The sequence below is a fragment of the Carassius gibelio genome, chromosome A11 (genome assembly GCF_023724105.1).
Source record: "Carassius gibelio isolate Cgi1373 ecotype wild population from Czech Republic chromosome A11, carGib1.2-hapl.c, whole genome shotgun sequence".
NCBI classification, from domain to species: domain Eukaryota; kingdom Metazoa; phylum Chordata; class Actinopteri; order Cypriniformes; family Cyprinidae; genus Carassius; species Carassius gibelio.
In genome coordinates this window covers 20,725,052-20,751,251 of record NC_068381.1, presented here as the reverse complement: position 1 = coordinate 20,751,251, position 26,200 = coordinate 20,725,052, and the positions used below count along the sequence as shown (strand labels likewise).

General features: G+C 36.2%; 1 protein-coding gene across 1 annotated transcript in view; it reads right to left on the bottom strand.

Annotated features, from left to right (window-relative positions):
* Positions 1–411: 411 nt before the first annotated feature.
* Positions 412–26,200, bottom strand: part of timeless (timeless circadian clock) — a gene marked incomplete at its 5' end in the record, with an annotated part of 68,951 nt that continues 43,162 nt past the window's right edge. The window contains 14 exon segments of the mRNA XM_052610364.1: positions 412–888; positions 3,128–3,213; positions 3,571–3,613; positions 3,998–4,211; positions 10,315–10,433; positions 13,109–13,177; positions 13,255–13,471; positions 15,279–15,427; positions 15,984–16,066; positions 17,395–17,515; positions 17,610–17,689; positions 17,812–17,951; positions 18,225–18,426; positions 19,275–19,395. Coding sequence (XP_052466324.1) covers positions 758–888; positions 3,128–3,213; positions 3,571–3,613; positions 3,998–4,211; positions 10,315–10,433; positions 13,109–13,177; positions 13,255–13,471; positions 15,279–15,427; positions 15,984–16,066; positions 17,395–17,515; positions 17,610–17,689; positions 17,812–17,951; positions 18,225–18,426; positions 19,275–19,395 — 1,775 coding nt within the window.

Genomic DNA, 26,200 nt, shown 5'->3' with positions numbered 1-26,200 from the left:
TTCTTTATGCTTGGAGTAGGACAATATTAGAAAGGCTAATACTGTAATAACCACAGTGTAAACAATTTGCATTTGAATTCATGAGGCAATGTATATTTAGCTAAAATTTAGTTAGTTAAACCGAATGCTTGCTACAGTAGCCTAATAATGATGCTTAAAAAGGGGGACATTCCAAGTTGACAATTGCAGAAACTGAAATTAAATAACCTTATTTTAGTTGAAATGGTTGTAAAATCAATTTATTGACATCATATCTAAGCCATGTACCTTAACTGACCAATCAGCAGTTGCAACAGTCGTATAGTTCAAATGGTCACAATACATTATACTAGCTAAAATTGGCTCACTGCAACACAATTATGACCACCAAATACAAACTTTTTTCTGTTAAATATATTACAACAAAGCGGATAGTTTCATACAGTAAACTTTATTAACATAAAAAAAGAGCACAGTCAGTTAACTCATAAGAGCAAAAGATTTCTCTGTTAAAGAATTATATAGTGAACACTGTGCCAAAACCTATAGAAATGTGAAAACAAAAAGCAACTATTGTTTTGCTGACACTTAATTGAGAATGCTGGTGTATCAACAAGTTTCTAAACCAAAAAGCATTTTGAAATTACATTCACAAAGATTTTCCAAAATAGTAAAATATCACAAACATGGCCAACAGTTATTTCCTGGGTAACTACAAAAGTTCAGAAAAAAAGGTAGATTGCAGACTTTATTATTGTATTGTGCTGCATTAATATTTCTAGTTATCTTCTTCTTCATCACTTAACACTCTCTTATATCTGCGCTTAGCTGGGGCAGCAGGACTCTCATGGTCTGAATCGATGCTTCTTTCAAAGTTATTCCTGGATAAAGGATCCACATCTGAAATATCTGTGGGAGAGACAAGAAAAAAAAAGCAATCTACATAAATTTAGGAATTCAAAGCACTTTAATCTATATCCTTCAGCATCGTTTTATAATAATTGATTTTAAAACATATCTTAATAATAACATATCAGATACCAATCAACATTTTTTTTTATTCACAAAGACCCTAAATGACTCATAATAAATTGTTTAAAAGTTTTTCTGGTTTGGGCATGTCATGTATAGCCTGACTACATGAAACTTCGTACTTCCGCTCAATTTCAGTTCGCTTCTGTTACTGTATCTCCCAGTTTTCCGCAGGCTCCAAACCAGCCAGCCAATCAACGAACAGAGGGTGGGCTGAGAGCCACGATATAGTAGTTAAGGTTAGGGAAAACAAAAATGACAGCAAACACGGAGACATGGGATGCTATTCGCTCTGTTGTGGAGAATATCCCCTGCATTTGCCAACTAAAGCCCGAACAATGAGTGTTTGTTTCACATTTTGAATGGAGGTGATGTTGTGGCCCTACTCCCGACAGGTTTTGGGAAAAGTTTAATTTAACAACTGTTACCGATCGTCGAAACTGGGGAGGCCAAAGTCCGGCAAGGCGATAATTGTGATTGTTTCCCTTGGTTGCTCTCATGCAGGATAAGGTTAAAGATGCAATAGTTTTGTTTTTGCATTATTTCCTAATGAATATTGTTCGGTTGCTTTGACGCAATGTATTTTGTTTAAAGCGCTATATAAATAAAGATGACTTTACAGTGTTTACAGTGGAAGTGGGAGGCGGCTGAGCCTCCGTATAACACCCGTCACAACCAAACGTTATGTGATTGGCTTACAGGTACACCAATGATTTTAAAACTTAAGACAAGGTAACTTAAACTTACTAACTGTATTCTAAAGGCTTCATCATGCAGTGAATGCTTTTGGACTCACTAGTTTGGTTTTTGCAAAGTCAGTGACTGGATAATGTCAGCTCTACTATCGTCTCTCAATCCCCAAGAGTCACACATACAGCACAATAACAATGTCGGGGAATGTCTTTAAAATATAATCAGAAAAAAAAAAAAAAAAAAAAAAAACACGTTTTCTGTTGTCTTCTTTTTAAAGAACTTTTTCAAACCATTTTCCTCAAAACACTATGAAACCCTGCTTCGCTTGTGAGCAGCTTGTTACAGTACTGATTCAAGTGTTTCGTTTGTGAATTATCATAAGTAAAGAATTTAATTTTGCTTGATAAATTTTACATAATACACATCATTAATCTAAAGGGGACAGTAAGGGGGGATGGTGGTTTTACCAAGGGAATTCTTTTTTAAATGTTTAATTTTTCCATTCCCCCTCAATCCAAGCCCTGTATATAGAATAAAATAAAGAATAAAGATCAATTTGTTGAGCATAGTTAGTGTAAATAACCTTGGTGTTGATGTAGTTTTGTGGTTAAACAGTATTTGTATGTTGTCTAATTTCAATAAGGATGTCAATAAGGATGTCTTTCTGTATTCTGAAACCAATTTATTAAACCAAATACACAAAATAACATTCCTTACAGCAACATCGTATGACCCCTTTAAGCTTTGGCAAACTTTCAAGTATTGCATTTCCTCTGTCATTTCCTCTTCTTTTTTATTTAGCGCTGCTTGGATATATGCACTTCATGGTTTCCTTTCTACCTACCCCGTATTTTTCAGTCTATAAGTCGCACCTGAGTATAAGTCGCATCAGTCCAAAAATACGTCATGATGAGAAAAAAAACATATATAAGTCGCATTTATTTAGACCCAAGAACCAATAAAAAACATTACCGTCTACAGCCGCGAGATGGCGCTATATGCTACTTAGTGTAGGCTACAGGAGCACTGAGCAGCAAACAGCGCCCTCTCGCAGCTGTAGACGGTAATGTTTTCTCTTGGTTAATTTCTCTTGGTTCATGTCAAATTAATCTTGATAAATAAGTCGCACCTGACTATAAGTCGCAGGATCAGCCAAACTATGAAAAAAAGTGTGACTTATAGTCTGGAAAATACGGTACTAACACCGGTAGTAAATGAGGTCAAACTAAGTCATCAATTGAGTTAAAACCAACCGCACGGTTTGCATGGTGTTTAACCTCTGCCGGTCTCTACTCACTATTATCATTGTAATATACATGAATCTCAGTGACTATCGTACTGAACCAACTTAATTGATGGAAGTGGTAATAAAGTTCTACAAGTTCAAAAATTCTATATGAGCTTTTAAGATAATGTTCATTACCTCTCTGATCATCATCATCAGCATCATCATCATCATCATCCAACACTCTTCTTCTCTTCTTAGATATTTTCTTCTCTATAGGGTCACTGACACACAAAAAAATCAAAATCACAATTAATATAAATGTCAAGAAAGTCATGTTTAACCATCAAAAATTTTAGTCAGTGAAGTAGTACATTAATTAGGGCTTTGCAATTAATCACATTCACGTAAAGCCGGTCCCCCGATAAGTAGTAAATTATCATCACCTTCTCGCAAATGTATCGCATTCGATTTCAAACGCCTAGCTTGTCAGTGAACTACGGCTGTGTGTAGTGTATGCCGCTCAATCTGAAAGCAGGTGATGATTTTTTACTAATAACAGGATCAGCTTTATTGACGAGATGTGCATGGCAATCGAATGCGATCAATTGCACAACCCTAACATTTCTACTAGTACTAACCTTTGTTCCACAGTATCAGAACTGCCCTCACATGATGGAGAATCTTATAAAGACAAAGACAACTTAAATCACTTAATTGGTAATTACCAAATAATATGTAGTTATTCACATGGTCAATATATATTTTCAATAATATAGGTACAAGCAGCAATTATGAGGCCAAGCACAACAATGCCATAACATTTAATAAAAATATAGCACTCAAAAAAAATTACTTTGTGGCGCTAGGGGTTTATAAGTATTTGCTATTCTATATGCTCTGACTGTACTCTATCTTTATGCTAACATATAGAGCTTCTACGGGCTGCCACAGACTTCAAGAGTGACAAAGACAAATAATAAACTAATAGATAAATACATTTAACACCTCCAGTACTTGGCGTCTAATAAAATGATCAACACAGACATCACCAAATATGTTGCTTACCCTTTGATTTCCGTTGGCGTGACAACAGCAAAGCTCTCAGTGCTTGAGCTCTCATCTCTTGATTATCATTATCCTCCATCTCAACAGTCAGACTGCTCTCCTTGTTTCCCTCAGAGTCCTCTTCAGCTGCAGCCTCCTCAACAAGGTCAAGAGATGCTGCTACTGACCTCAGCTGATGCACGCTCAGACTGGAAGAAATTCTCCAGAAAGATTCCTGATGAATGACACATTGGATGAGATGATCGCAGGGGGTCCACTGAATCATGACAAATATGTTTGTCATATTTTTTGTATTACCACAAACTGACATTTTATTGTATTGTATATATACACTAATATAATTATCAAACCCTGTAAATTTTAGTTTACAGGGTATATGCATGAATCTTGAAGTTCATTTTAATACCTTTTCAAGACTTTTTCCAAGACCTTCTCAATATTTTTTTAATACCTCACCGCCACTTCAAGCTGTAACCATTTACATCAGTGATACATTAAACTTAACAGTTTTAGTTTGTGATAAAGACTATAGACCACTCTGATACAAAAAAATCAAATAGGCTGGGATAGTAAATCAAAGCAAAGTTTATAATAAAAAAATAAAAAAAAATATAAAAAATAAAAAAACCTTTGCTCCACCCTCAACAACAATCATGCTGACATGTGCCTCAGTTCTTCTGATTTTGTTCCCAGCAGCTCGGTGCATTGTAATACGCACTGGGAACGCCAGAGCATACTTTGTGGTTTTGAACTGGTGATCTCAGAGGCAATTTACGAACACACCCACAATAGCCTAGTTTATGTACCTGTTAGGGCTGGGATAAACAATTATTTTTTAAACGATTAATCTAGCGATTATTTTTTTTTATGCATCGATTAATCTAACGATTAATTTTTTCAGACCGATTCGATTTCGATTATCTCCCCATTAATTGACTACTAACAATTTATATACATGTTTATTTACATATCTGAATGAAAAAAACATGAATTCCTTAACATTGCAATATATGTTTATTGCTCTTAAAATTACAAAATAAAAGACTGACTAAGAATGCATCACTTGTATAGAGATCGCATTCAATAAAACCTTGAAGCCTTGGAAACACATAGCTTACTGAAACAAGATTACTGAACACATAGGGCCTAGCTTACTGAAAAAAAGTTCTTCTTTCAGATGAAAGTAACAACAACTTGATGTCTAGCATTCATTAAAAAAGATGACCCAAAATACTTGTTTAGAGCAATTTAAAGAATACAGTAACCAATGTAAACTTGAGGGCTTTAAGCTAATACAGAGAGTGCTTTTCCAAAAAAAAAAAAAAAAAAAAAAATTAACAGTGGGAGCCAGCAGCCTGTCATGGAGAAAAAAAAAAATCTCTGAATGCTCCACATGAAACGTTGGCGTTCCGCCCTTTTTCTATCATTTCTAATGATTTTGGAGGGAGAGAGAGAGAGAGAGAGAGAGAGAGGGAGAGAGAGAGAGAGAGAGAGGGAGAGAAAGAGAGAGAGAGAGGGAGAGAGAGAGAGAGCGCAAGACAGCGCTCGTGTAGTTTGAAGACTGTGAGTGCGCGCACACAGCCGGGGCTCTCTCGTACGCGCCCTGTCAGGCACAAATAAGGCTTTGACAGCCACCAAAAAAAAGATCAATGCAGAAAAACCCCTGGATTGGTTATGTAGCGTTGGACAGAATGTTGATCCGGCCATTGCGTATATTCAGCGCACATTGACTCAAATTTTGAAAATATTTTTTTCTGAATTAGCGGTCCAACAGTTTAAGACTTTATAAAGCCGTGATAAGACTTTAAAATACTTTTTATGGGTCTTAATTTTCCCAAAATTGATTTATCACCTTTTAATACTTTAAGACCCCGCGGATACCCTGGGTTAAAGTTCAAGTTACTATAAGTGCGTTTTATATTTGCCACCATTTTTAAAACATTTGCGTTAACAGCTCATAACAGCTCTTTGTCCAAAAAAATGCAGCCACAGGGAACTGGTTGGCCTGTTATGATAATTACTACAACTTATCACATGATATATGGACATGATCATGATAAGTTTTGGTATGTTGCCCATTGTGTTTATATTAGGGCTGGTAATTGATTTTTTAAAAATCAAATTAATTACATGATGTGGTGATTAATCTAATCGCAAATCAAATTTGGAGATATTACTCTGAAAAGATAATTGAAAGTCATTGTTGTGCACAGCATCAAACAGAGATTACAAAAAGTAAATAAAATGGGCAGGGCATCTGGCTATATACAGTGGGGCTCGAAAGTTTGGGCACCCTTTGCAGAATCTGTGAAAATGCGAGTAATTTTCAAAAAATAAGAGAGATCATACTAAATGCATGTTATTTTTCATTTAGTACTGTCCTGAGTAAGATATTGTACATAAAAGATCTTAACATTTAGTCCACAAGACAAAAAAATTGCTGAAATTATTAAATGAACCCCACTCAAAAGTTTGGGAACCCTTGGTTCTTAGTACTGTGTTCTGTTACCTGATGATCCTCGACTGTCTTTCTGTTTTGTGATGGTTGTGCACGAGTCACTTGTTTGTTCTGAACAGTTAAACTGAGCAGCGTTCTTCAGAAAAATCTTTAAGGTCCTGCAGATTCTTCAGTTTTCCAGCATCTTTGCATATTTGAATACTTTCCAGCAGTGACTTTATGATTTTGAGTTGCATCTTTTCAGACTGAGGACATTTGAGGGACTCAAACACGACTATTTCAAAAGATTCAAACATTCACTGATGCTCCAGAAGGAAACAAGATGCATTATTATTTTTTTTTTGTCTTGTGGACTAAATGTTAATATATTTTATGTCCAATATCTTACTCAGGACAGTACTAAATAAAATATAACATGCATTTAGTATGATTATCTTATTTTTTGAAAATTACTCGCATTTTCACAGATTTTGCAAAGGGTGCCAAAACTTTCGAGCCCCACTGTAAGTGGGCGCTCGCCACAGGATTCTCATGAGAGGCCACTATAGCCGCCACATAGACTTTGAGCATGGATGGGGAGCATCCCAAATCCAGCAGCTCTTGCAGAAATGACAGCACCTCTATCAAATCGGAAGTATAAGTGACTTTGCCACGGTTTAGACATCATTTGGAGAAAAAAGATCACTTTAAGTCTAGAGGCGTCTCGTAGATGAGGATCCAGCACATGAAATTGTGTTAAAGAACCGCCCCGGGGGGCTTTAAGGCTCCTATCAAGCGGCCAGAGATGCAAGGCCCATAGGTGGGGCAGAGGATGCCATATTGTTCCATTTGACTAAGAGAGGAGATCCAGTCTCAGTGGAATGGGCCAAGGGGCCACTATCGAAATCTAAGTTAGCATTGACAAAAACAGCTGGTTCGCCAAAGTGGGGCTACCAGGAGAACCTTGTGATTTTGTTCTCTTACTCGCCTGATTACCTGTGGGATCAGAGCAAACAGGGGGAAAGCATAGAGGAGGAGGTTGGGCCAATCTGGGGCAATGCATCTGAGGGGAAGAGGTCTACCTTGGCCTCAAAGAAGATCTACCAGAGCCTCTGAACTGTCTGCAGATGGAGCGTCCACTATCCTAAGGTGTCCGTTCCTTGGTTCAGTTTGCCCGGTATGTGTGCTGTTTCAGCGAGCGCAGGTTGAGTTGAACCCATTCCAGAAGTTCTCTACAAGTGTGAAGAAATGCTTTGAGGCGAGGCCTCCCTGGTTATTTATTTAGGATAACACAGAGATGTTATCCGATCTGATTAACACATGATGTTCTTTTAGGACTGGCAGGAAGAACCGACAGGCCAGACATACTGCTAGCATTTCCAGGCACTTGATGTGGACGCTTTCTTCCACTTTCCACAGTCGTTGTGCTCTCGCAGTGCCCCCCGACCTGAGTTGGTGGCATCTGTTGTGACAACTTTTCTTCTGCAAACCATCCCCATGTCCACGCTCTGTTCCATCAAACAAGATTTCTTCCAGGGGGCCAAGGCTTTTACACAGGCCTGACTCACCCTGATCTGCAGGCGCCTGTGACGCCACACATAGGATGGAAATTTTGGTTTCAGCCAGCACTGAAGTAGGCGCATACGAAGCAGACCCAACTTTAGCACTGTTGATGTTACTGCCATTAGGCCCAGCATCCTTTGATTTTTGATACATTGATGTGGTGAGTGGTACCAATCTTGAAGGAAGTCGCCAGTCTCCATATGGCCAGAACCTATTCCGGTGCAACTACAGCTCTCATTTGGGCTGAGTCGAAAACTGCTCACTGTAATGATTTTCATTGGCAGGGGAGCAATGAGCTCTTGGCAAAAAAACCTTATGACCCTGAGCCCCAGGTACTCTAGGTGGCTGAGGAGGACAACTGAACTGCTGTGAAGAGAGAACTGAAGATGAACACAGAGCCGATCCAGATAATTACTCATTCACGAGATATCACAAACTGCTTTGTTTTGAACTCTCTCACAACAGACACGGAAGAGAAGACAATGATTAATAAATCTGTAGTTTTTGCTATTTTTGGACCAAAATTTATTTTTGCTGCATCAAAACATTCTAACTGACCCTCTGATGTCACATGGACTACTTTGATGATGTTACCTTTCTGGACATTGACAGTATACCGTACACACAGTTTCAATGGAGGGGCTGAGAGCTCTCTGACTAAATCTAAAATATCTTAAACAGTGTTCCAAAGATAAACAAGGTCTCACTGTTTTGGGACAACATGAGGGTGAGTTATTAATAACATAATTAATTTAGATTTTTCGATGAACTAACCCTATAATGGTTTTTAATGATGACTCCCTTGTAAAGTCAATCCATTGCCACCACCTGCTGGCATAACAATCAATGACTGACAGCCCAGCAATGATACTGAAACATCACTATATAGTCAATGGCATAAAATGGTCTTTAAATGACAATAATTATGTTTTTTTGCAATTATTTCTGGGGCGGTATATTGCCAAATAAAAATATTTTTATCAAGACTGGCATATAGACAAGTGGCTTAAAAAACTTGATGGGCCATCTACCAGTGGACCTGACACTACAGAAAAGCTAAGAAAAATGGACAACACAAAAACATATCAATATTAATGGTGGGTGGGGTCCATGAGGATTGTTTGAGATATTATGGGGGTCCAGTACTAAAAAAAGGTTGAGAACCAATTAGGGGTGTCCATGGTTAACCGGTTAACCGATTAACCGTTAAAAATTGCGTAACCGAGTGAAACATTTTGCTCGGTTAAGTGACGTCAATGGCGTGCATTGAATTTAGTTGTAATACATTTTTGCACCACCAGAGACCGCCAGAGCGCTCCCAGACATTTGTAATGTCCACAAGAAGAAGTCATTTTTCTAATATGAAGCGGGCAAAAAAAAGTACAGCGTTGGAGCACTTTAAAATTGAGAGTGACGGGGCAAAATGCAAGTATTGCAATACAGTGCTTAGATATACTTCAAGTACAACCTCGTTGTTGTAATCTCAACAGCCAACACCCGGGCATCATTAGGCCGGTCAGGACTCACTGGATGCGTGGCGATGAGCGAAAGCATCTCAGCTGCGTGGCGTGTCTGTTTTTAATTCGGCTCCCATGTTAACAGGTTAGAGCTTGCCGACTGCCTGCGTGAGACGCGCGGCTCAGGCGCGGCTCGACGCGTGCATGCTAGAAATAGAACTGACGCCTTGTTGGAAGCGTTTCCAGGCAAAATATAATAGGAAAATATGTTTATATGTCATTTTGTACACAAATACATATTAATTCATGACATTTTGATATTTGAAAGTCTATAGGTTGACATAAATTCAGATATAAATGTAATTAAAAAAAAATAATTATCGATTTTCAAATATTGTACCTGTCAAACATATCATAGTCATAGCCTTAGCGAGGCGGCCGCGGAGCCTGCTTGTTACCTTCGCCGAAACACGGAAAGTTACATAACCATTACTAGAGCCTGTTCCTTTATAACATAGCCAAAGGTCGGTGTATATTTGCTTTATACATTTTAGGCTTATTCTCAAATACAGATTGTGTTAGTGGGCGGGATTATTAGGTAGTTTTAATAGGACAGTTTGACCGGTGAGATTAAATTTTGTCGGACATTTTTTTTTTTTTTTGGCCAATGTCTGGAAATTACCGGACAACGGAAACCCTGGCGCACACTATGGTTAACCGATTATTAACCGCTAAGGGCCTCGGTTAACGGTTAATGAAAAACTTGAAAACGTGCAGCCCTAGAACCAATGGTTTATTGTAAAGTGTCTTCAAGTAATCACTATTATAGCAATACGGAAGCTGCTGAAGCTCAAACCAACCTGTCCATCTGTGGGTTCACGGATACCGACTGTGCGTAGAAGTTTTTGGAAAGTCTTGTTCTCCATGGCATCTTCATTCTCCTCTGTCAGAGGAACCAGTGCCACAGGATGAGAAACACCTGGAGAAAGAGGCGCCATATTTTAAATGTAAATATTTTTGCATCTGCCAAAACCTGTGAGTGGATTTGCCTGTGCAAAACCTTCCAGAATGAGGTTAGGTTGTTAGGGTGGTTTCTAGGCATTTCTACAAATACAGTCACTGTTTAGTCAAGTCAAGTCAAAAAAAGACATGATATGAGGCTGTCATGTTTTCTTTGTTTCATTTGCTAATATCTTCTCAACCCTGTCCTGGAGATCCCAAACCACTGCACATATTGTATTTCTCTTTTGTGGGACACACCAAATAGAACTCTAGTTGTGTTAGATGAGATTCAGTTTATGGAGTTCATTCAAGACAAAGGTTAGAACCATATACTGTATATTCATACTCACAGTGTGCGGTTGCACTACTTAAATGCTCAATAGCCAAATTCAAGTTGGCCGGACAATGATTTGTTGTTTCTCAATTGCTATTATTGGTGCCTGAGACTCTTTGAGCTTGAAGACAGTATTGTACACTCCGAGTTTTATAATGTGTGCTTTAAATGAAGTGCTTATCAACAGCTGTTGTGACGTATTCTCACTTAAATGCAGTAGGAGCTTGGACCCAGAAACAGTACGCACAACATTCATCTGATAGCACATAAATATATAATTTACACCATGATATTTGAAAATGACATTTAAAAAGATAAGACTCACGACTTCTCTTCCTTTTCTTGGACATCATTTACATTTCATATGACAAAAAAGTGGGTCAGAAATTATTGAGGGTTCTCCTTTATACATTTTCTTTTATAAAAAAAAAATACTCACTTGGTGCAGTATGCATTTCTGACATGGTTAAACTAAGTTGTAACGAAGCATATGGATAATTTTTTTTGGGGGGAAAGAAAACGAAGCATGAAATAGACAGTGCCAACTTCCACTAATGCAAAGCGCAGGTGTCTGTGTCGTTTTGCAACAGACTAAAATTTATAAGCATATGGTGGAATTCCCTTTTAAATTTATCTGTTGTGTCATGTTATATGAATATATAAATACATTATGAATATTATGTATCTATAGGTTCATTTATAGTTTGAGCTTCTTCCTGTGTGATCAGCCTCACTGCTTTCATTAGAAGGTTTAGGCAAACAGGCTCTATTACAGTTATGCAAACACTGAAATCATTTTGCCTGTTTCTATTTCGCAAACAGTTTGTAGATAATAGTGAATAATGTTCCCTAATCAAAAGCATTATTTTATTGGTGAACATATAACATTCTTCAATACCAAATGTATGTTATAAAGTAAAACTTTTAATTACAAAACACTCACCTTTTTTAATTTTCTAATAAAATATAACACTTTTTACATTAAGTGGAAAAATTTTATTTATATTATTGATTTTGAAAACTATTGGCAAATCAATGCTACAGCCAGATTTTCCAGAGCTTTTGGTATCTTCAATATCTATTATCGGTACATTTTGCACAATTTTTACTTCACAACAATTACTGAAATGGCAAAACCATTACTTAAAATTGGTGTCTACAAACTTTTGGCTATATACTGTTTATTTTCATGACGATTTATTTATTTCCACTTTCTTTTTAATTAGCAGGAAATATGTTGCTGTATTGTTTATTATATCACGGTTTCACAGTATTGTTTTTACAGTTCTTAAAAGTGTTATTAAATGTCTGGGTAAAAAAAAAATAATTCTTCCCACTGGACCACAATATTTTTTGTTTCTGAGCAATGTACAGAACATTAGAAACTGTAGAATTATTAATTTCTTTTTCTTTTATTGATCGTCATCAAGAGGGCTTACACATTGTGCAAACTAGCTCATCCATACTTGCTCATCTGTGGTTGAGTATACTTTTAAAAGCTGTGAGGACATGGCTCTGTGCAAGACAGAAAGGAACGCTGAATGTGAACAGTACCCAGGCCTTAAGTTCAGCCATCCTACACACACATCTCGCTCGCACCAACAGGAGGAGAAGGGGTCAGTGTTACTCTCTACACTGAACTCAGTCTGAGGGATTCCTACTCTTTCAGTCATTGAGGAGACATGGAAAACAGCCATACCGCAGGAAATGTATAATGGAAAATATTAGTGGTCTTGAAACCGTAACATTTTCAAATAGCTGTATACCTTGAAACCGGTAATCGGTAATGTGGGACACCATTTATCCCTTGCAGGACATTGGACAAAGCTCTCTATTTTGAAACCGCTTTGTAAACTAGGAGTTTGGAAAAAAAAAAAATTTTTTTTTTTTTTTTAAAAGATGATGCAGTGCCAACTGTATTAAATCTGACAGCTGTAACATCACAGTAAATATTTTTTATAATGCTGTAAAAGAAGGCTTTGCATTTGTTTTCAAAACACTTTTACATGCAAAAAAAAAAAAAAAAAGAGTGCTTGTGTTAATAAACCCATATTTTTTTCTTACACAAGGAGAACCTCAAAGAACAATGAAATGCTACAAATAAAAAAGGAAGATAAATACTATAAATACTTCTGAAAATGGATATCTCACTATTCATATGCTTGTTTTTGCTCATGCAGACCAAAATAAATACTTTGAGGGATGCATGTTGAGTAATCTCCTACTGTACACTCTCAAACCACAGATATATTTCTGGAGATATGTGAATACTTTCACTCTAACTGCAAGCAGGAGTAACAGAGAGGCAAGTAACTCACCATCCTCCTCGCGGTCATCAGCAGTTCGGTTAAGTGAATTCTGTAGCCACATGACAGGCCCTGACAGACCTGTTAACACAAAATATTAGGAATGTTCTCAGCCTTCACTTAGAAAGAATCTCAAAATGATGCCTGATAATACCTACCTTGTTGCTGTAAAGTTTGGACCATGTTTCTCAGACTATGAATTTTCTTCAAAGAATTATCTCTACTCGTGTTCTTTTGTCTTTCTTTGGGTGAGTTGTCAACAAGCTCTTCATAGTCTTGTTCATCTTCATCTTGATCAGATTTATCTTCTTCATCCTCTATCTCCAGTTCCTTCTCCTGCAGCTCTCCAGTCAGATCAAAGAACTCTTCCTCTGTCTGAAATGTATAAAAACACAAATATAAATGTATTATCTGCTAAAAGAACAGCAGTTACTGTATGTTGACTGGTTGGGAGTTATTAAAGAATTCTGAATTACAGATACCTTAATCATTTTACTATGATGATGGCACAGGTAAATGCAAGTTTAAAGGAAACATATCGGTAGAAAAATTCATTTTAAAATGTAACATGCAAAATGACAATACAATAAGTAAATAAGCATATGTAAATGTATTTCCGTTTCCGTTTATATTTTCCGATACATATATGCAACAATTAGTGCAAAATTTAATTTATCCTATACATGTACAACATTTACTGCAAAATGAAAATGGTTTTACATTTGTCATTTTCTACACTAGTTTTAATATGTAAATTAAAAACATTTTAATGCTTTATAAGTTGCTAAATTAAAATCAAATTGCATACCTCAAATGGATTAGATACGTTTAACATGTCAAAGTAAAAACTGTAGCAAAATTATCATTTAAATGCCATTTTTCCTACATGCATTTCGACTTATGGGTAGGACCCTTAAGATTGCATTTTCATCATGATACCACATGATAATTGTAGCAAAATGCAGTGTGAATTTAAAATGCTTTCTGAGCCAAATGTGCAGCAAAATGGTGCAACATCTCTCACTGCTTTATACTCCGATTAATGCACATAAGCAAACAGACAGTGCAGTTCTACACTACAGGTGCTGATCATATCTTTAGAATATCATCAAAAAGTTGATTTACTGTATTTCACTAATCCCATTAAAAAAGTGAAATTTGTATATTATATTCATCTATTACACAGATTTCTGCTCATTCAAAATCAGCTAAAGATGAAGCAGCACTGTAAGATTACATTTGTTTGAATACATTATTGTAAAAGTGACTGCATGTGAATGTGCTGTACCTGAAAATATTCAGTAAAAGGAACAGACAAACTCCTTGAGAACTATAGCTTCCCACTCTTCTATTGCCGTCATTATAACCTTCTTATTTGAGAGATCGAATGTGTATCTGGATCAAGCTATAGCTAAATGTGTTTAACATGAATTCTCGCTAAATAAGCAGTTAAATTACAGGCTGTTGGCATGAATTGTACTCGTGAAGAAGCAGTGGTGGAGTGTTCTTGGAGCGACTGAAAACCACGACGCACCCTCTTTTAAAATATACACTGCAGTCAAAATAACACCGCTCCACTCACATACTCTGCTTGGCGTGCACAGTGAGATATGTGACACACCTGCAATGCTTAGGTGCTTGGAGACACGCAATCTATTATAGGAGAAAAATAAAGTATGGTAACAAATAGGTACAAGTGTATGTTTGCTTATTTGCATCAATCAGAGTGTAAAACAGGACTCATCTTTCCTTAGAAACCCAAAGTTCTAGCATTTGTAAAACTGCATTTTTCCATTTAAAAAATATATCTAAATTACGACCTATGCTCTCAAAAGGTCCCATGTTTTAAACTTTAGTTAGTGTGTAATGTTGTTATTAGAGTATAAATAATATCTGTAAAATTCTAAAGCTCAAAGTTCAATGCCAAGCAATATTTTATTTAACAGAATGTGCCTAAATCTAACAACCAGTTTGGACTACATCCAATTTTTTTTGCCCCCTCAGATTCCAGATATTCAAATAGTTTTTTGGCCAAATATTGTCCTATCCTAACAAACCATACATCAATGGAGAACTTATTTGTTCAGCTTACATATGAAGCATAAATCACAAATTCTAAAAATTGACACTTAAGATTTGGTTTTGACACTTGGTTTTGTGGAACATATGTTGATGGACGCACCATTCCAGTACCCTTCCCAGGAGCACCGCGTTTTCTCTTCTTGTAAAGATCTCTGCGATCGGACACTAGACCCATGCTGAGGATCTTGTCGACTATTCGAGCCCTTGAACGCTTGGCTGTGATCTGCTTTAGAATATTTCCAAGCACATCTGTGAAAATAATAGTGAAAACAATTAATAAAGGACTTTGGCTTCAAGTCAAGAAACAGAGTTAAGTGGATGTGATGATTATTTTCTTTTTTATTATTATTTATCATTATTATTCTTTGCACTTATGTTGAAGAAACAAAACCAGCGAGCATTTACACTGATTTCATGAATTAAATTTAATGTTCAAACATGCTTTATTTCAAAATGGACATAACTGAAAACAGTGATAACTTCAGATGTTTCAGTAATAATCAAATCTTAATTCAGGAACAACTTTATTATTTAGTGAGTTCAGTTGTGAAAGATTTATTAGATATTAAAATTATTGTGTTTTGCACAATAATAACTCATTTTGCATTATGTACACAAATAAAATTGCTTTTTAATGCTGTTCAGTTTCTTTGTTACAATCTCTATTGTTAAAACGCTATATAAAGGTGATTAAAAAGACTTTAACAGTAAGGGCAATTAAATCAACAAAAATTAAATCATGGTATTTTTACTTGATTATGAAAATGATTATTTCATTGAATTAAAATACACAATTTACACTAACCATCAGAGTCTTTAAACTCCTCAAAGAGCATCTGGAGTTCTTGTTCCTGTTCTTCAGTCCAGAGCACGATACGAGTACCTTTCCTGATCAAACGAGGGGGTAAAAACAAAACAAACAAAAAAATTCACCAAGTGTTTAAATAATGAGCAAGTAATGACCCATATAAAGTAATGGCAATCACATTTATTATTAAATGTAATTAAAACATTATGTAACTGAGTGCATAAATGAACGTGAGTAATCTTACCTGATGTTGATATTACAATAGCCGGTATTAACGGTTTACGCGATCTTGCTCTTGATTTTTTTATTTGTATTGTTTTATTATTATTATTTCTTTGCCGGTAAGCAAATATATCACATGCGCGCGGTAAGAGCATCTACGGTAATTCACGTTGGCCAAAATACACAAGGAAATGCGTTGTGAAATAAAATATCACCGACAATCACCCGACATTCGCATTCGGACGGGATTAGTTTTCTCAGAGGATCACTGAGTTTGCTGAAAAACGGTAGGTAATTTGCTCTGGAATTATCACAGAGGTTGTGTTAGAAAAACACAGACGTGGCAGATTCGGACGGGATTAAAATCACAAAGTAGGTCTGTGAAACGCAGATTTCTCTAACGACCCCCTGTAAAACTAGTCCAGTCCGAATAGGGCTTAATTCTCTTTTTATTTATTTATATACTTTTATTAAGTTTTCACATAACGTGAAAACTTTTTAATAGTAAAACTCTTTCCAAACTATAATTCCTGACTAAATGTATAATCAAGTGAAATATTATGAAGTTTCAATAACAATACTATACAATTCAAAAGCTTGATGTAAAACATATAAATGTAACAAATAAATGTAACCGTAACAGATGTCACAGACAGAAAAAAATCACAATGGAGAAAAAAAAAAAAAAAAAAGTTGACCACTGCCCAGGCCGAATGGCACAGCTGCACCGTGTAATGACGGTTTAATAACAATAGAATGCAGTAAGAGCCTATGTGCAAAGGTCTCTCTTTTAATGTTTGATGTGTAGACTGTAGCCTAAGACTATCCCACGTTTTGAAATTAACGCACTGTACTTTTTTTTGTATGTTACAATGTTATATTATAATGTTATTGTTGTTTTACTTTGTTGTGTCATCTCCGATTTCAAACAAAAATGTTACAGTTACAGTCAGTCGCAACCCATCACTTTGCGCCACCTGGTGGTAGTTTCGCAAAAAAATTTTTTTCAAAAGTTTAACACGCAACTGACTTACTGACCTGGCAGCAGTACACGTGGCGGTATTAGGCATTTTGGTTGTCCACCTACTGTATTTATTAATTTTAATGGATTTTAAACAGAGCAAAATGTCTCTACTTTGTTACCAGTCTTTACTTTCTAACTACAGGTTTTACAAAAGAACCATACCTCTCTTTCTTCAAATCCTTCGCACTGTCCACTAAACCCATGGACACCATGCGAGACACCACCTCACGTCTAGTGCGACTGATGCTCAGCAATGGTAATATCGTCTCAACAATATCTGGCACTGAAGAACAAAAACAAAAATAACAAAGATGATTTAGAAAACTGGTCAAAACTAAAAAACAAACAACAGACACTGTGAATGACTGGAACTCCACCTCCAGATTCTTTGTACTCTTCATACAAGTGCTGAAGCTGTTCTTCTTCCTCTGGAGTCCATTTGCTTTTCTTGCCTTCCCTAAAATATATGAAAATGTGAATAAAACATATCACTAACTTTTGAGCACTGTAATGAATGAAGTTCAAAGATCTGAGCTCTCATCAACCATAATATGAAACAAGGTCAAAACGTGCAATTACCCGTCTTTATTATATCCCTCTGTCATTTCTCTTACAGCACCTACATTCTTCCAGAACAGCAGCTCCACAAACGCTTTGTTGTTTTTAGTAGTAAACACAAAGAACCGATTCAGAACATATTTTGCAAATGTAACAAGCTCCTGTAAGGACAAAAAAAAAACATGAGGAATTAATTAATAAAAAACTTAAAATAACTGATCGTTGTATTTTATTTTAGAATTTAGATGCAGAGGTGTTAGATTAAGAACTGCAAAGACTTTCTTTCAAACATCAAAACCAATGACTTTGGCATCATTAGTGCTATGCTCTACCAGTCAAGCTACAGACACCATACAGTTACAAAAGAACTACAGAAAGAACTACACCGTAATAATTAATTGGAATTATTAATGGAAAGCATCAGTGTATGTTACCTGATAGGCAGCCGCCGCTGGGTCTTCCAAGATCTTATTAAACGAGGAAAAGATGGACAACTGATACAGTAATGCCTCCATCTTTAGATCCACAGCCAGTCTGTGCAGCATGCGTGTGATGCAGTGGTTGGTGTGAACAGAGTTCTGGGAGTATGAGCGCAACAGGATAATGTATGGACGAACAACCCCTGGATTGGCAAACCTGTCAATCAAAAATTTTAATTATAGAGTATTACTGAACTGATTTTTATAATAGTGGTTTCAGCTTAATACAAAATAATTAAACCGCAAATTAGCAGTTGCGGTAAAAAATACAGGTAAATTATAAATAAAAAAAATTTCATTACCACCATCACTGATACATTTTGTGAAAAGCTACTTTTTAGAAAAAAAATTTACCATGTGACTATCTTACAGCGATAAAGTGTATAGACCACACTTTGCTTTTTAAGGTTATATGTTTCTATAACAATTTAAGAAAGTTTTATTCAGACAATTTTATGCCAGCTACACTAAACTGTATGCCATCTACACTACCACTGGTAGTGCACAATTCCATTTACAACAGTTCAAGAAACAAGCATGTATAGGAGTAAGGAAAAAACCAAGAAGTGTTCCAAAGATATGCTTTTGTGTGGAACTACTTTCTTAACCCATGGATTCAGGATGAGCCATTGGCATAATAAGAAATAGTCACTTTAGAACTAGCAATGACAGCTTGGAGTAACAAGGAGATAGACCAAGCTTGGAGTATCAAGGAGATCAATTGTGTGATGTTGCTAAAATTTAGTACTGAATAACTTTTAATCTAGACAGTATTGATGCATTTCGGTTTTACAATAAACTGAAAAGGCACAAATGTCAGAACATGCCAACATTTCTCCAGGGCCCAAAACCCCCCTCAGACCCCAGAGGGCTAAAACAATCCATATTATTGGCATATTGGTATAAATTATCAAGACAGAAAATATAAGACTGGAAGTTTAGTTTTTAGCAGGAAAAATTAAATCCATTTACACAGACTTTAAGTATAATTAATTCTCAACACACCTCTTGATGAAATCTAAGAAGTTGAACTCCGTCTCAGATACAGCAACAGACTCCAGCTCTTCCTCTTCCTCCAACTCAACTCCATCCTCTTCCTCAAGTACAGAATCTACAGGAACCGACTCTACATGTCAAAAAGACAAAGGCAATACATCACCATACCACTCCAGTATTGGGTAGAACAGTAAAGTGTAGTATTGTTAATAATGATATCAATTAGAATTGTTAGAATACATGTCAGGTATTGTCACCTTTAACAATTTTGACACTAAAAACTATTCATTCTGGAATACAGGGCTGTACAATAATGTATATACAGTCAAATCATGATTATTTTGGTCAAAAAATATAACCATGATTATTAATCACAATCATTTTTTAAATTTTTGTATTAGAATTATTGCATTTTCACAAAAGCACAAATCAAGAGAACATCAACTCACATGGTTTGATTGTAGACTTAGAATAAGCAAACGGCACAACATTTACATTTAATTCAGTCGCAATGTCAGCACAGGCGTTACAAACAGACTTTTAGATATGCATTTGACAGCACCGCCTCAAACAGTGAGCAATGGTGTTCATTAATGCATGATCTGTGATCAGTGATTTCTGATGTGTAGCTTATTATTCAAGTTCACACAGATTTCTTTCTAAATCGTTTAATACTGTTTATGCATCAGTGAATAAGCCAGTGACTAAACGATCAAGTTCACATTACACATTCTCTTAGTAGCATAGCATGAAATAAATCTGTTATTTAAATTGTGATTAAACTATAGAGAGCGATTAAAGAAGCTCCCTTTATATTGTTCGGAGCTGTCAATTACACATTGCGAGTATATCTGCACACTTGCCCAAACTGTTATCGAAGCTCTTACTGTATTCATGTCAATATTGTGTTTGCTGTTAGTTGTGGTGAAAGCATTTTGTGAGAGAAAATGCGGTTCACTGACGAGATTACTGTATTCACATGATAAACAGACTCTTTCTACTTAATGCTCATCACTGCAACCTTTCATGTGATGGGAAAAGATCGAAAAAATCATGCTTTAATCAACACGTCCACGATTTGTTAATCTCGACAGCTGTAAGAAGTAAAAAAACATAGTAAAAAGTATTTTATATACAATTTGGGTATACAATTTGTTCCTTACTCACAGTTGAATGTGCAAGCCTTAAATGGCATTTGTTTTATAATATCGTGTTGAATAAATGAGGAGATGGTGCTTTTACAATCACCATACTTTAACCAGGGTTTCTGCAGGGTTTAATCAGTCAAATTTAAGACTTTTTAAGACCTTTTTATAACTATTAGGATTTGAATTTATGACCTACACGAATTACGATAAATTACTTCATTCATTAAAATTCCTTTCAAAAAGTCTTTTTTATTATTGACTTTCATTGAAAGTAACAAGTTTTAACATTTAAAGAGTTATTCTATTATTTCTTAAGATTAAGAAACTGAAGCCTTCGCCTTCTTTTTCTTGAGTATCAAGAACACAGGTACACTTAACAATTGTAACATTGTAACATTGTAAAGTAACATTGTAAGTTAACAATTATTTTATGGCATTACTTTCCAAAATAACAAGTGTTATTGGTGTTTGGTCACAGTATTCGACACCCACAGGCAGGGCCGTAGCTGGGGTCAGGGGGGCCCCGCTGAAGGTTATACCAGTGGGCCCTGTCTGAAATTATTTAATTTGTATGTTCATTAATCTTTATTTATTTTTGCTTTTTACACAATGTTTAAGTTTTTTTTTTTTTTTTTTTTTAATTTGTAGGTGTCCAGGTACAGAAACCAAATAATTAAATGTAAATAGCACTGGATAGTCTTCAATGTAAAAATTAAATATAAAATCAAACCAAAATTTACTCAGACACCTTCAACATTTCTCACATTATTACAGTTTATTTGCTATTGCTTTTAAAATGGTTATAAAATAAGACAAGAACTTAAGAGTTAAACCGTGTCAGAACAAATTTGTCTTGATAATGTCAGATAACTTTGATAGAAATGTACGTAATGGATTACAATCAACCAAAACTACAGACAACTGTTATTATGACAATATTTACACAACTATCAATACTTTGTTAACCAATTACCAAGCAATGCTTCCTTTTGTTCAGACTGTGGTGTGAAAACGTTGCATTAGCAATTCAGGAAAAAAACAAACAAACAAAAAAAACACATAAGCAATGCATGGTGCTTTATAAGGTGCTGAATAATTGTTGTTCCCAATTTTATTTATAGATAGATAAAACATTTATATCTATCTATTTCACTAGTAGTTCACTGTATGAAGATTCTTTGGGTATAATATGTCACAGTTGCTTATACTCACTTACATAAATGTATTGGTGTCCTGTACCTACTAGTAAAATGTGTGTATAAAAATATATATTTTATATAATTTTATATCTTATCTCTATATATTAGTCTGGATAAATTTTCGTTTGACTGCATAAATTATTGTTAAAACTAAAAAGTAATGCAGTCAAGAGCAGTGAGTGATTTTGCTTTCATTTCCTTGGATTAACATTACAGCAGCTAGTAGCTAAATTAGGGGCGGTCCCTTTAAGAGACGATGAACACATCTTTTTCCTCAACTGTTTACTTTCACTTAAGAAATAACTGAAAAATAACTGAAAAAAAAAAAGTTTTTTTCGAGCATACTTTCCAAGGCGGTTATTTTTATATATTTTCTATGTATTTGTCAGCACAAATTCAGTGTACAAGCCTTTTGAGATGCCTTTCTCTGTGTGAGTCCTGAACACCTGAATACCGTGGTACTGAATTGGGCTCTTTCACATCCTTTTGTTTGTTCAAAACTGTGATTAGTATTTGTTCGTTCATGTGCAGGAAGGACTGTCCGTGATACGCGGCTCTCTCTCCGCACCGAACACAGCGCGCGAGTAACCAGTTACTCATTTCAGTTTTTTCGCCTCTTGAGTTCGGATGCTTGATACCGATTGTTAGCGAAGGGCTTGAGCCAGCTACTAAACGCACCATCTTCGAGCTATAGATCGTTAAAGGTACATTTTCCCATTGTGATAGCCAGGATGATTTCAATTAAGCTAAGCAGTGACTCAGTATGATACAGTATGTTTTGAGTTCGCGCGGGTTTCTGAGAAAGTCCTTCTGACAAGTCTGTATGCTGCCGCATGGACATTGTAGTTCTGGAACGCTGTGATACCAGTGTGATACCACCCAGATTCCTCATACAGAACTACAACAGGCAAAACAAATGAATGACATTTGCTGCTGCGAGCGCATTTTGATGGAAGAACAAATTAATGGACAAGCATATTTAAATGTAAATGTTTTTTTTATGACTTTGTATGGAAAATCTGGAAGTTTTTATGACTTTTTATGGCCTTAAATTCTTATTGTTAAATGTATCACTTTTCATGGCCCTGCGGAAACCTTGTTAAACCTATTACCAATTCACACATTTTTTGTGGATGTTTTCAAGAGTTTAACTGGCATATTCTATTATTTATTCCTTAACATATTCCTTAAAGGGGGGGTGAAATGCTCGTTTTCACTCAACATCCTGTTAATCTTGAGTACCTATAGAGTAGTACTGCATCCTTCATAACTCCAAAAAGTATTTAGTTTTATTATATTCATAAGAGAAAGATAGTCTGTACCGATTTTTCACGGAAAAACACGAGCGCCTGGAGGCGGAGCTAAAGAATCACGAGCGCGAGTAGGCTTTTGCGTTGAGCGCGTTTGGAAGCTGTGGAAGCCATCTAACGTCACACAGAGGCATACTCGAAAAAAAACTTTCCGAAACTTGTGACAAACCGGAAGGAGTATTTTTGGAACAGAAATACTCATTCAAACGTACAACTTAATTTTTGAAACTTTGTCCATGTTTAGCATGGGAATCCAACTCTTTAACAGTGTAAAAAACTCGGTATGCATGAAATAGCATTTCACCCCCCCTTTAATATTTTCAAAATACATTTTAGGTTGGTCAGTGAAAACCTTGTAAATCTTTTCTTGGTAATTTTGTCAATTTACCGCAAAGACCGCCTTAACCTCTTAGCCTGCACCCCGACGCCCTCGTCCTGAACGGCCCTCATCTTGCAGGTGTCAGTGTTTATGAATAGATTAAATGAAACGGGACAATTTTAATCTTGACAAACTATGTATAATTATAAAGATCTAAGCCTCAAGCATCGACGACAGATTGCTGTTTTTCAATAGAAAGCTTATAAAGACTGTATTTGCTACATTTAAGCAGTACAAATAAAAACATAAGCAATGAAAACGCTGTACATACCAGATCCGTCGTAATAATGAGTCATAAACACATCCACAGCTGTAAATCCCGGTTTAGTTAGGAAGTAGAGCTGCAACTAACTACAACTATTTTTTCTGTCGACTAATCTAACGATTATTTTTTTCGATTAGTCGACTAATCTAACGATTATTTTTATTACAATAAATAATTAATCTAATGTTCTTTTTTTAATTAGCTAATGAATCCTTTGGATAACTTTACCAAAAAAAAAAATATAAGTATAACTTCTAATATAATATTTCAACCTTTATTCATTTTCAACTTATGTTTTTGAAGTTTTTACAGTATAAAATAAATAAGAGGCAAAGAAAATTATTTTATTATGGTAAATATGAGCTTATGATAGCATTTATAATTAAACCACAGTAGCCATAAATTTACAGTCTGAGATGTCATGAAATGTTCTTTAGCATCACAAACCATAAAATGTAGTCAGGGTTCTGCTATGGTTTAGCATGGTTTCCAGAGATCTGGAGCTGATTCGGGGTAGCTCGGTGGTTTGTGACTGTCGCGCTGTCTTTTAAGGGGCCGTTCGCATATCACATCTATTGCGCGCTCAAGTTCGTAATTTCCAGTGTAGGCGCGCGATAAGTGCGCTCATAATGGAAGCGACCCGGTCGCGACGCGCACGGGGTGCGACGCGCTTGTTTTTTCCAGGCGCGTCCGCACCGCATTGAGTTAAAAACATCTCAACTTTTCAGAATGCCGCAAGAGCAAGAATATCAGACCTGAACCAGGAAGTTGGTCACCAGATCACACGGTAACCAGTTAAACCGTAACACCGGAGAGCGCCAAGATGTTTTCCTCTGAGGTGCTCGCACATCGCAGTTGTGCTGCCGTGGTTCACCATATCGGTTTTACAAAGGCAACAAAGGGCCATTTTATTTGTCCTGTGTTTAAAGTATTCACATACTTTTGATAACAATGGTCTCTGTTTTTGTGATAGAATGCAACTTTCTCCATTCCCAGTATGCCATTACGTGAGATGAAAACAAACAGTGTGATGCGTTGACGCATTTCACGCACGTCAACGTATTTTTGTAGTCGACGTAATCGATGACATCGACGCGTTGTTGCAGCACTATTAGGAAGGTAAGGGTCCACTGAACGACATCTCATGAAGCACGTTTATTCCAACGAAGCAATAAGGTTGTAATATGGATCATTATTCCTTTGTTCACGTTTCAGTTCTTCATTGACAGAACTGTTTGCCTCCGTTATGGAATAACTCACGGTCGAAAACTGGGTCTTGGTAGTAAAGAAACTGCAAGGTTTTGCAGCTTACAGTGTCACAAACAGAATGAGACGATCCACCGGAAAAAATAATGATTAAAAGGTGATAGTATATTTGAATTTTGGCACTCCCTCGTGAAGACTCATGACGCTCTCTGACGCACCTTTCAGCTGATGGAGGTGGAACTTATAGCGATCGCCTTTTTCGTTATTTGTTTTTATTTATGTGAGAGTGAATGTGAATGTATCTGCAAGATTCCCATCTGTTTGAGTGCAAATCAGCCCAATTCAGCTTGCTATTACTGTATGACCACAGCTATAGGTCAACCGATATATCAGTGGGCCGATATATTTAATTTTTTTAATATATCGGCATCGGCCGATATCCGTGTTTATTAGCGCCGATTTAAAGTCAGGCACGTCGGCGGGCAGGCCCTTATTGAAGCGGTGGAAAGTGCTGCTGCCGCATGTGAAGGACCCCAAGCCAAAACTTTTGGAAGATTCAACAACAGTCCTGGCAGATAAAGCTAGTCAGAGAATTTCACTCTGTAAATGGGGTGGAGAATTTGTCAGCTCTCACAAACACTGCAGTGTGATTGAGGGCTACGTTACTCCACCCCGCTCACAGACAGCACTGTGCTCGGAGAGACAGCTGTCCTGGAGCTGCCCAGAACCATGAATCACATTTGTTCAGAAGCATGGTTTGATTCAGACAATAGCCAGGTTTCCATTTAACTCATTTGCATTTAGGGATGTCAATATTCAGTAATTTCCATGATCTATCGTCGTTTAAATGAACGATCAATTAATTCAATTAAAACAGTTCCACTCATTCTCTACTATAGGAGAGGAAGAATTGTATAAACTTGTTAAATCATCTAAACCAACAAAATGTTTGTTAGACCCTATACCATCTAAGCTCCTAAAAGAGGTGCTTCCAGAAGTCCTCTTCTGACTTTTATTAATTTATCATTGACATTAGGATATGTCCCCAAAAACGTCAAACTGGCTGTTATTAAGCCTCTCATAAAAAAAACACAACTTGACCCCAAAGAACTTGTTAATTATAGACCAATCTCGAATCTCCCTTTTCTGTCCAAGATACTAGAAAAGGTGGTATCCTCACAATTATATTCCTTCTTAGAGAAAAATGGTATATGTGAGGATTTCCAGTCAGGATTTAGACCGTATCATAGTACTGAGACTGCTCTCCTTAGAGTTACAAATGATCTGCTCTTATCATCTGATCGTAGATGTATCTCTCTATTAGTTTTATTGGATCTTAGTGCTGTGTTTGACACAATTGACCACATCATTCTTTTGCATAGACTTGAACACTTTTTTGGCATCAGTTGAAGTGCATTAGCATGGTTT